Here is a 12,772-nt window from a genome sequence, read left to right as displayed (position 1 = left end):
TGTATTCTGCATTCGAGGACATTTCTTGTAACACCTGAAGAGTCCCACAGAACAAGCGTTTAATGTATTTCTCCAGTGTAAAATATAACACATACTTCACCACTGAGACTCTGCTTCTAAAAATATTTTTCCATGCCCTTTACTTTATAGAAAATCAAACAGAAATTTTAATCCAATTACACATGCCTATAAAATAAGTGCATGCTTCCCTTTTGCAGTATCAGTCACAGGGTTGTACTCTAGAGCTGCTGCCTCCCTACACATCCACACATCCCCTATAAAGCAGAGAATAACATCTGACAAAATCTAGCAGCCGTTCTTTGGTAGCACTCAATGACTGTGGGACAGAGAAAATGCTCACCCTTTGGGTTACCATGCACTTTAAGCACATTTAGCCCAGCACAGGTTATACAAAACCCCTTCCTTTCTCTGATGGGTCAGGGCACAGAAATCTGCTTATTGGTATCTATGTGTAAGTCCTGTTTTATATTTTAGATGCTACATAGTTTTGATACAACTTTCCTCCAGAAGAGTTAACACTTACCCCAGAAGGGGTTAAATCTTGCTTGCATGCTATATCTGCAAATCATGCCAGAGGCTACTTTTTAAATAAATGCATGTTTTAGGCATAAATTTTAATAGACCTTCAGTCACACCATCCTGTGACCCCATCAATTCACTGGCTGTGTCTTTCTGGGTGCATAAATCCCATGGCTCATCAAAACTGAGGACATGACTCCCAGTAGCTCTGGTGGGCACTTTCTAAATCCAAATGGGTGGTGGGATAAAAAAAAAACCTGTTAAGGAACACTGCAATTCATATCTAGTGTTCTTTTTGTTACTTTGATAGTTCACAAATGGTGTAGCCAACTATTCTAGCTGGGGAAAAAAAAAATCCATTTGGGACACCAGCAGTACAGCTGGAATAGCAAACAGCAGGAGTGAGTGGGTAAATTGGACAGTGTATGAGTTGGTCCTGAACTCACCAGGTACCTGATGAATCATGAGAAATGGGTTTGGGACTCTTTTAAGTCCTTCACAAGGAGCCCTATTTTAGCTCAGTTGTTCTGTCCTTTAGTTACCCTGGGGAGATTGTCCCAGGCTTTGGAATGTTGCTGCAGGGACCTGGGTGAGGGGCTGCACAGCACATGTGTGACTGGAGCTCAGGCCAGGGCTGCACTCTGCTCATTTTCACATTAAACTGCTTTTCCAATTCCTGTTTTATTATCAGCTTCCCCTGCCCCAAGCAGCAATGGTGCACAGAGACATCCACCCAGCAGGGCCTGGATCATAAATACCAGGAAGGCAGTGTTACAGATGTCATACACGTTTCTGACTAGCTTAGGACATGAAATAAGCAGGTGCTCTTTGATTACTTGAAAATAATAAAGCAAACATTTGGTTTGCTAAACAAGTGACTTTGGATGCTTACAATCCATCTGTGTTCAGCTGCCTAACACCCCTACACAGAATGGGAACTGAAGGCTTGTGTTTGTGTGTCAGGGCCTTGCAAAAAGTCTTAAAAAAGAAAAAACTCTTTTTCAAGATGCAGTCATTCTAAATGAATGCAAATAAATGAGTCTTCAGGTCTATAGACTGGTACTATCACCACAGTAGGGCAATGGCATTCTGGTGAAAGTGCTACAGCCTTGTGTTCTCTGAGCACTCAGAAATGATTTTTAAATATTTGTTGGATTAATTTTTTCTTTGACCCTTCAATTTGATGCAGTGAACAGAAATGGCTTTTTTTCTTTTTTTCTGTTTTACTGTCTTATATAGTTTCCCTTGTCTAACAGAATGTACTTGTGAGGTTACCCTTTAGTTGGAATAGCTGGTGGCTATAAAGCTTGATTCAGAGAAAGTGTTACACTATTTCCTCTCCAAAGTGTACTTCATTCTGAATTATCAGTTAAAGAGGCAACCTTAAAGCCAAGGTGTGATGCAAAAATGTGTTCTTAGATTTTTTTTTAAAGCAGAAATCAATCAATTCAATAAACAGAAAGTCTCCCAGACTGTTATAGAGCTGTAATGACTTTGAGGGATCCTCTGCCCTTGACTTACACAAAGAATTACCAGCCTTCATCTGTGTCTAATGGAAAACCAGCAAATTTATCTTAACATTAATAAATGAGGTACCATCCTTCATCCATCAGATCACAAGCTTTAGTACTGCTGTGCCTCAGGCATTGGTACAATAGACTGAGGAGCAAAACCAGCAGGTTTTGAAAGTACTGAAAACAGTTCTCTTGCTTAAGGATTTATTTAGCAGATGCTTGGACGATCATATCTGTCAGACCTTTACCTGTTTTCCATGAATTTGTCTAACTTCTTTAGCATTCCTTTATGCTTTTCCCTTTCACAGCATTCCATGTCAAGAAGTCCCAGAATATAAATAGATGTGATGAAAAGAACTATTTTCAATTGTTAACAAAAAACCCACTGCATGGTAATTTTATTCTTCCCCTTTGAACAGTGAGTAACAGAATAATCATAACTTTTGTGATTTTGAATATACCTATTTATCTGTCCATTACTTTTTGGACTACAAAAGTAGTGTCCCTGCCAGTTCTCAAAACTCATCTTTGATCCTAAAATTCTCTTGCAAACAATCATCATATATGTATGTGTGTGTATATATGTGTATGTGTATATATATTTCTAGGCTATTATCATAAATGACCATATAGCTACTGGAAAATCATGAGCTGACTTAAAAGAAAAAAGAGAGATGATAAAAGTAACAGAGGAGATATCCATCACAAATGAGATTGATATACAAAAGACAGTTTTTAATATAGATTTCTATTCTTTGTGGTAATACATTATTTTCTTCTTAAAGAAGAAACTTGCAGTACTAAAGAAAGAACTGCCATTTTAAAAAGTGTTCTGAGACAGTTTATATGCAAAGGATTTCAGGGAAGTTTAATTAGTTTAATTTTGAAGGAAATTAGATGCATTACCACCAAATCTCTCTCCAAAGAGATGCTGTTTAAAATTGTTCAAGGACTCATGTTTAATTAAGTTCAATTCATAATAACTGTCTTTAAATATGCACCTATTTTCAGAAATAAGGCTTTTGTGCTGAAAGAGTGGCTGCATTCTCTTTGGAAACAGCTCTTGCTGGGACAGCTCTGAATCCAGGCTCTAGGTGAAGATTCAGAATCAATTGTCCAATTATGAGTAGCAGTGGTTGTCTCATTGAACACAGAAATTTATCAAAAGGGCCCAAATCCAACCCTTCAGCAGTGGTGAGTGTGGGCAAGAAGTGAAACCTGAGAGACCTGTCAGTGAAATATTTTATCTCTAGTCCAGGTTGGTACTGGGAATGAAGAACAAATTTATTTGGTAGATAATTAACTTCATAAATATTTAGCTTCACTGGAGGTGATAATTAATGAAAAACAGTTATAAATATGTAATTGTAAAATTACTTTGACATTTTATGTTTCTTTGAAATGATAGGAGCCATGGTGGAGATGTTGGACACAGAGGAGGAGTTATCTGGACAGAGGACAGATAATTCATTTTAATATGCATTTATGGAGAAGCTAAAGGGGGTTAAAGGGTAAAGGAAGGAGTTGTATAATTTTTTTTTCAGGGGGTTAGTGCCCTTAGGTTTCTGTGGTTGACACCCCACCATTGCATTCACAGTTTTTGCTTTAGGTGAATGGAATGTGAATGGAAATGAATAGATATTTTGCCAGATTTCCATGTAAAAGCACTTAGTTTTTCTTACCACAGCTTTGTTACAGTTGGTTGGATGTCAGTTGTTAGTAAATTTGGGGTACTTATTTGTATTTTAAATTTATTCTTGATGTATTCTTATTTATGCTTTATTTATATTCTGATATGTTAGTGGGGTATATTTATTCTCTTAGTCACCAAGTCTTTTCCTGAAGCATTTGCTCACTGTGGTTGTGGGTTGCACTGGGTTTGAGTACATTGGGAGCACTGCACAGAGGATTAAATATTTTGAGTTTTCTTTGGATTAAGGCTTAGGTAGACATAATGGTTTTGATAATATTTTGGTCATGATGAAATGTGAAGTTGGTGAAGGTATTTTTGAAAACTCTGCTTTGTAGTGTTGGGGGTATTTACATCATTAGGCTGTGGATAATGGAATTAGAGGGGTGCCATATCTTTAAAGAAAGCATGGGTTGGAATGCTAATTGTGGAAACCTTCTGGTTATGTAAGGAGATGTGGTGTATGTCAGAAGTAGGCTGAGGATTTTCAGAAAAGGAAGATGATAGAATAGCTGAATGTATAATGACCTACAGGAAAAAAAAACCCCAAAACTTCTTGGCCACATCTTTAGGGGTTAAACTGGAGGAGTTTGAGGTAATAGAATTAGCAAAAACTGACAGCAAACCCACCTTTTTAGTGGTTCATTTACTGAAATAGTGTGTTGGCAGTTTTCTACTAAAAAAGCTACTTTAGTAAAGGAAATTCAGCTCTGGAGGCTGGCAGGAAAATTTAAAATATTTTTTGTTTTCTGAAGAAGCCATAAGATAATGAATTTTAACTTTCTGGTTTATATTTACCCTGTACTAGAATGCTTTTAGTGTTTAATTTTTTACTTTCTAGAAATGCAGGGGGAAACAGGATGAAGTACAGCAACAAGGTCACTTGGCTGACAATGATAAAATGGGCATTTAAGTGGTCAGTCAGTCCCCCCCTGAACTTGGACAAGTGGGTCTGTAAGTGAGACTTGAAAAAGGTTTCTAAGTGAGGCTGAGATGATGCTTGTTGCTTGCATTTGTGAAGCACTGGGCTTAGTAGTGAAACTAGGTGGAAAAGAATAAAGTCATTATTGTTCCACAGTTGTGGGAAAATAGATGGAACAGCAGATAAAAAAGCAACATCATGTATTAATATGGCTTGAAGAGGTGATTATGTTATTTGCACAGGACAAGTTTTATATGTCACCACAGAATTTGAATGAGGGGAAGGCATGGGTTAATAATGCAAGGATAATGAAGAGAAAGCCTAGAGCACCACTGCAGAAATAATAATGGTGGGTTGGATTTTATCAGGCTTTGAATTATTAAAAGAAAATTCTACAATGCTGGGGTTACATGGATAAAAACTATGCCCAGTAGACTGTGGCCTGCAATGATCAGTGGAAGAGGCACTGGAAGATGAAGAAATGGGTGAGCATGGCATTGTCCACTAAGTGCCCACCTGTGATTCATTGCACTGAGACAGTGCCACTCCAGGGGATGGTGAACAGGAGACCAGAGACAGCTGTGGCTTTGCAAAACAGCCATTCCATGTCATTTATGGAGGTGGCAGATGTGAGCAATGATAGACAGGCTCTTCTTATCTCCCAGACTGCTTTATAATTTGAGGACCATAATAAAGATTTTGGCTAATATGGAGAAAAACAAAAATGAAGAAGGAAATACAGCTTGCATGGAGGTTATGGATTAGAAATTTATGTTTGACACCTTGGCAAATGTGGCCTAGAGAGGAGAGCTAATGAGCTGTGCTGGTAGCAGCATACAGCAAGGACTGCCTCTGTAAGGATGAGAGATAAGGCAGATACCAAAGATGCGGAAAAAATTTCTCCGGTCAGAGAGAGGAGTAGGTTCAAGATCCAGAAATGACTTCTTTATTTTTACACAGATGTGCATTTTCCAGATGCTGGTGGGCACCAAGTTTTCTGTGTTTTGCTCTCTATTCCTACAGTGTTGCCTTTTTAGATGGCAAGTCTTTGTTATAATCCTAGTATAAATAATATGATTAATATTAGCAGCCTCTAATATGAAGCAGCTGCTTAGTCCTAAGTCTTGTGAGAGTGCCTGACTTGGCAGCAGTGCTGCTGGGTGCTGGTTAATTGAAAGCCTTTAGGGTGTTTTTAGTCCTATTTGTGATTTATTTGGGACATGACAGTCGTTTCAGTTCATTATGTTACAGAGTGCACATCTTCTCTTGAATCCAAGGGGACTGACATCTCTTAATTCATGCAGTCTGTTGTCCTGTGTAATTTCAAGAAGGTGGTTGAAAGGAAGATGTGGAAGATGCAGCTCATCCTTGGATTACTGCATTGTTTGTTTCTTCCATCTTCTGCTTTCTCAGCCTACTCTGGATGTTTTGGGGGCTCAAGAGACCCCCATCTCTCATTAAAATCTCTCTACAGAGCAGCTGCTCCTCTGCTGACCATCATTTACTGCTACACAGTCTGTTCCTTCTCCTGCCCAGAGAGTTATTTTGGCTCATTCTCTAAGCACATAAGAACCTACAGGTATATTCAGAAGAATGAAAGCTTTCACTATGAATTAGGCACTTACACATTCTTCAAAATCCTGTATAGCAGTCTGTGTAACTCTCAAAGTAATTTAGCACTGGTATTGGCTTCTTGTTGCCAGAATTTCTTTCCCCTAGCTCTTGACAGCCTTTTTCCTAAATATATTGCTCCTATTAGCTTTATATACCTACCTATTGGATTGCATTTATGACTCTGTAAATCATAACTATTGTACTAGAACTGAAGATAATAAATAGAAAAATGAAATGGAATAAGAGCCACTCCTTCCTCCTATCTAGGATATTACTTTTCTAAACTGTAAGAAAGTACTGGCAGAGTTTATAGATTTCTGGATTTAAACTTTTATATTAAAGAATTCAGCTTATTCAGAAGGTAGCTTTGTACATTAGCTTTTATAATAGATATAAATCTCTTCAATTTTACCTCAGACGATCTAAACATTGGCAAGTATGAAGGTACAAAGACACTTTAAAGAAGAAACATATTAAAAAATAAGTCTAATTTTAGTAAATGTAATGTGCCATCCTCATGTCAGGATGCAACTTTAAGAGGTTTTGTGCAGGTAAATCACTTTTTTCTTTTTCCCCACAGTCTTAAATCCATCCTTGTTTTACATGTTAATTTTTTGCTAGATTTATTGACTACAAAAAGATGCCAATTTTTCCAGTTTTCTGCCTAGCTTTTAGCTCAGACAGATTGGTTGTGTCATAATCAGGCTGCAGTTTCAGCAGGCATTCATTCCTGTGTTAGGTGCTGTCAGTCCAGAGATTTTACTGCTATTCAACAACTAGAAAGTGACACAATTATTTGAATCAGTTATTTGTTATGTATATGTGCAATCTGCTGTTCATGATCCCAAACAGAAATATTGAAATATAGGTAAATATTGTAACAGTATGATTGAATGATATTGAAATATAGATACATAGGTCCCCTTATATTTCACTTGTGGTATGTGTTCATTAATTTTTAAACTCAGAAAGCCACAGTGGGTGCTATTACTGCTCACATTCACAGACAGGCAGGAAAAATGTGAAGCAATTTGCTTCAAGCCAGGAACAGTCCAGTCCTGGTGCTACTGCCACGCAATCCTACCTATGCCTCATGTCATCAGAATTCACATTCTCATCATTAATGAGTGAAAAAAATGGCAACTGGTCTCTTCAGTGGAGTCTGCTCCTTAGATACTTACAGAGATTTTCAGTGGCATAGGGACACACTGGAAGTCAGATCTTCCTTTGGGAGCAGTACTGGGTGGATGTCTTCCAAAGCTCTCCTCATGGTGTTTGTTTCATTTAGCACAGGAATATTTGCCTCATTGCTCTCAGAACACCTGGCAGGGTGTGTGTGTCTGTGTGTGCTGTGTTTCACACAATTTGATGGAATGAGATGCTGGTAGGAGCAATCTCCACGAGTACCAGAGACTCCTCTCTCTCACACATTTCCTGCCAGCCTGGAGTAGTCACGGTCTGCCTGTGCAGCAGGGGAAGTGCAGCTCCCTCAAATCAAAGGCTTTCACACCTTTCATCACTGAGGGCATCTCACAGCTACCCAGGAAGGGAGATCAGGGAACTTCTGGTGGAATGAAGAAAGGACAAACCCTTCTGCAGGCAGCCCATGAGTCTGAACTCATGCAGGAAGGAAATTTGGCTTATGCCCTGGTAAAGGATGGCTTGAAGGGCAACACACCCTGCAATGCTGAGGCCATGTAAGCAACAAATTAATGCAGAGGTGTAGAAAATCATTGTTCATTGCTGTTCATCTTGAGGAAACAGCATCAAGCTGAGTCAGGGGAGGTTTAGGTTGGATATGTCCTTTTCCTCTTCCCCCCTCTCTGTTCCTGCCATCAGCTTTACATAGAAATAAAATTAATCTAACATTGTATTTCATAAACGCATTACATGTTGGTCAGGGATAAATCAAAGCATTGCTGAATGAAAGGGTTACTTTAAACCATCCTGTCCCAGAATCAGAACCATTGATGGAAAACCATATTTTTATAAATAGAATGTAACAGCTTATGTGTATCTGGAAAAGAAAATACATTCCAAGCTCAAAAACATCAGGAAAATTGATGGTGAGGTGTTTTGGGGAAAAGAAAATGTGAAAGATTCATTGTTTTCTGCAGAGAGTTTCAAAACAAACTCCTGAAAATGTTCAGGTATATAACTACAGGACTTGAAACAATATCTGGAGACAAAAAGTCTTGTGAAATGCTTTCAGGAAGTTAGTAATTAGAACTGGTTGGATAACTGCTATTTCAGGCTGCTGTTAATTTTAAGACCCAAACTTGTTTTTTTGGAAAAGGCAGAGATTTGCTGTGACTTGCTTATAAAATACAAAATTTTAACACGTGTAATATTTTATGTGAGCTACTGAAATACCTTAGATTGAAAAAATAAAACACAACAAGAAATTATTTATAATTTTAAATTTTAATATTATTTTTTCTGAAAATAAACTAACAGGGGTGATAGTGGCATAGGACTGTAGAGTAACTTGAATCTGCATTTGTATCAAAACTTTCATAATCTGAAAATTTAGGCCATTTCTATTTTTAGCAGTGATTTGTGGTAGTACAGGGAAATGAATGAACAAGAAAACACATATTACATCCTCCATGACTTTCTTCCACATAAGAAAATAAGCATGTTTCAGAGTTGTGAGACATTGTGGAAGCTATGTGGATTTGGGACTGAACAGTTCCCAGTCAGAGCAATCCATTAAGAACTGCTGAAAGCAGACCACCTACACACTATTTCTGACAAAGGGGGGAAAAGAGAGTTTTTCAGTGCTGTAACAGTTCAAAAAAAGAGAATTAGAGGCAAAAGGTCTATATGACTGCAATAATTGCAGAGATATTTTTTAAAACTGTTTTTCCTGAATTATAGGTGATAAAATGTATAAAGCATTGCAGATACTTCTCATGGCCTTAGTGGGTACCATGGTGCTGCTGCCAACCAGTCAGGTAAAGGCTTCTGGAGTGGAGCACAGATCAATGGAAAGCTGCTAATGAATGGTAATTTTTCACCTCAGAAGCCTTTCCACAGGTTGCAAATTAACTCAAGTTATGCCTGTTTCCAAAATACTCCTCATAAAACAAAAAAGAAACAAAAAACTTCATCAGAGATATCCCTGTTCCCCTCAACAAGTGCAAGATGTAATCTAAACTTCTCAGCTACAGAAGGAGAATGTGAGGGATGATATAGAAAGAGGCCAAATTCTTCCAGTTAAAATATGCTGGCAGCTTTAGCAATGACTGGCAGACCTGATGAAACAGAGATCTGTTGGATTTTGAGCCTGACAAGGATAAGCACAAATTGAAAACACCATCTGCAAGACATCCAAACCACAGGTAATGCAGAATATGGCCCTAGGTCTGTGCTGACATGCAATCCCTTGTTTCATTCTCATAAAAGTAGCCACTCTAAATTGTTTCTGAATGCAATAAATACAGCACAAGTAAACACAGCACCTGCAAAAATGAAAAAACGTAGCATGCAGCATGATTGTGGTATTTTCATGACACTGTTTCAGGCAAACAAAGCAGGGTAACTTGCAACTTGCTCAAAAATTAAATGGCAGGTTTGCCAAGACATGGTTACTCTTTCTAACAGTACAAATGATAGACAAGTTATTTTCTGTGAGGTCCTAGATTATGGTTTTTAAAATATGAGTTTGATATAATGTTATTTTTATAGTCATTGAATAAAGTCAATTTGAATCAGGTTGTGGGTGGGAGAAAATGTGATCTCAGCATGTCAGAAGTGTCTGCCAGGCCAAGCTAGAAAGTGGATTTAGCTAAGTGTTTGTATACCAACTAATGTTCTTCCACCTAACTTCTTGACCTTCATCTCCCAAATTTATGCCATATGCTTGCTTGTGGTTTTGAGTTCTGTCACTACACTGATGACTTGGCAGGGTAATTAACAGCAGCAGTTCAGCACAGTGGTTCATTATTTCAGCCCTGGTTATGTGCCCTGGTTCATGCGTCACCTTATTCTGTCAAAACAAACAGGTCTTTGGCAATAGCTGTCTGCACTGTGTGGTGTGATGGATCATCCTCAGAGGGTGTTTTTCAGCAGTTGGCCAATGATGTTATATCTTCAAGTATGCCTATAAGTTTAGAAGAAGATTCCACCAGTCTTGTGACATGTCAAGGACATGTCACGTTGACATGGCTGGGACAAGAAACCCTCTGAGGCTCGGTCACAATTAATCCTTTTTGTGCATTAGATGGTTTTGTGTTTCCTTTGGGATGCTCTTAGCTGTGTTTTGAGGTGTAGGCTTTCTGTTCAGTGTAGCTATTTGTATACAAATGCATCCCCATATGTTTTTCAGCCATAATGCTGGTATGTGCTGTTGATAGATCTTGGCAGCTGAGTATACAGGTCATGGAATATGTATGTGTCAGACCTAGCTGAAGAAATAGCCCTTATGCAGGTGACAAAGATGTGGGTTTCGAATAAGAAAATTCAACCTACTAGTTAGAATTTTGCAAAATTGATGTATCTGGAACATGTAGCTACACATTTGTAATATACATGAGTATAGTGTCTGTATATATATATATGGGTACATATGAGGCCATTAAAAGAAGTATTTTCAAAAATCAGTCCCTTGAAGCACTTGCAGAGCAGTGCTATGTTATTTTCAGTACTATGTTTCTGTTTGAGCTGGTTGCCTTAAGCACCCTATATTTTCAATGGAGATTCATTCAATGTCGACAGGAGTTTATGGGGTCTACCTCACTTTAAGAAAGTTACCTCAAAGAGGCTGCATCGATTTGGCACTAGAAATCTCTGTTTCTCTTAATTAACTAAAAAGGGAGCCTCCAGGATGAGCTCAGTTGTGTCTAAAATTAGACCAGAGGAATCCCAGCCATATTGCTGACTCTGCTGCAGATTGCTGACTGAAATCTTCCATACACAGTACAAATTCTAGGTCTAATTTTCTGCCATTCTGTCTCTTGATTAGTTACTTGCTCCTGTGTAAAATGAGCTTAACTTACTACTAATTTTAAGCGGAGGTTTTAACTTCTTGGGTTCCTTTTTTCTTTATTAAAAAAATTCTTGTTTGGTGCATTCAGGTCCTGTTTAAGGAAAAAGGCATTACAAAGTTGGGCTCTCATTTCAACCCTCAGCTGTGAAGTAAGTACTTAACATGCAGTTAGCATTGATTCCTGATTCCTGACCAGTCTCTTCCTCTGCCAGTCCCGAGCCAACGGTGCTACATCGGCAATGGCACAGATTACAGAGGGACAGCCAAGACAACCATCTCTGGACACAGCTGCTTGCCTTGGAATTCTGACCTGCTTTACCAAGAGCTTCATGTTGACAGCATTAGGAAAGCAGTGGAGCTTGGTCTGGGACCCTTTCCTTACTGCAGGTGAGGAAAGTTCTTGTTTGTCCTGCGTTTGTACATCCAGAGATGGACGTGATGTGGAAATGAGAAGGGCCAGGGATCTCAAAGCAGGATTCCCCTGTCTGAGGAAAGCCAGACTGACCTCAGTAATCAGCCAGCCTGACAAGAGTGATTTACAGAAGACAAGATCTGGTAGAAAGGCTCAATCAATACCTGGGTCTGCTAAGAGAAGCTCAGACACAAAATAACGTTGGAAATTCCAGGTCCTTTTCTTTTCCCCTAGGTAATGAGGTTTTTTTCCCAAATGAGACCATAATGCAAAACTTTTGACATTGTTCATTAATGCTTATCCAAAAGGAGAAATCAATGCACTAGCTAAATTGAAATGGCTAAATTTAACATTTTATTCTTTGCTTGTGAAAGACATACCATAAAGAAATATTTTTAAAAGGGACAAGTTATTTGAAAATGAAAAATCAAAGCACTATATTTAAATAAGATTGAAATGGGATGTCAAATTTTTTTTTTGGGTTTCTTACAAAGGAAAACTATTGCCAAAGATGTCCCAGTGTTTAAATTTTGATTGCACCACATAATGATAAACTACATTTCTCCTGAAGTTTTCTATATGCAGTTAAGCTATAATGAAAATAGCTTGTGCTATGTAGGTTTGTGCCTTCTCCTCAGTCACCTTATGTTCTTCCCCCTGTTTCTGAGGTATCCATGAGCTCAATGGATATCCACAAATAAAGGAAATGTTTTTATTTAGAGAGAATATTTCTCATCCTGGAGATGAAAAAATGCTAAACCTGCCAAACTATAGATGATTCTTCATAAATTACTGGTTGATGCCTTTTGTTTGTTTGCTTGATTGCTTGATTGAAGATTTTGTTTGTTTGCTTGATTGCTTATTTATGTGTGTGTGGTTTTTTTTTTTTATGGAACTTAGACCAGTAGTTCAGGAAAATCAGAATCTACTGCACTTCTTAATTTGTTTGGTGATAAAAAGTGTACATGAATGCTGAAAGTAGCCCTTCTCTATCTAACACAAACTAACAATAAACAATTCCTACCCTGTCCTTTAAACCCTCCCACCTTGATTTCCAGTGCTTGCTCCTCATGCAAACATTTCAGTATTT

At 38.1% G+C, this 12,772-nt stretch overlaps 1 protein-coding gene across 1 annotated transcript in view; it reads left to right on the top strand.

Moving 5' to 3' along the window:
• The window catches only part of HGFAC (HGF activator), a 40,402-nt gene that overhangs the window by 15,604 nt on the left and 12,026 nt on the right, over window positions 1–12,772 (top strand). The window contains exon 8 of the mRNA XM_036382332.1: window positions 11,483–11,657. Coding sequence (XP_036238225.1) covers window positions 11,483–11,657 — 175 coding nt within the window. The remainder of the gene's footprint in view (window positions 1–11,482; window positions 11,658–12,772) is intronic.

Source organism: Molothrus ater, chromosome 4, assembly GCF_012460135.2.
Source record: "Molothrus ater isolate BHLD 08-10-18 breed brown headed cowbird chromosome 4, BPBGC_Mater_1.1, whole genome shotgun sequence".
NCBI lineage: Eukaryota > Metazoa > Chordata > Aves > Passeriformes > Icteridae > Molothrus > Molothrus ater.
Note: the sequence above shows the minus strand (reverse complement) of the source record. Positions and strands in the feature narration are given on the sequence as shown.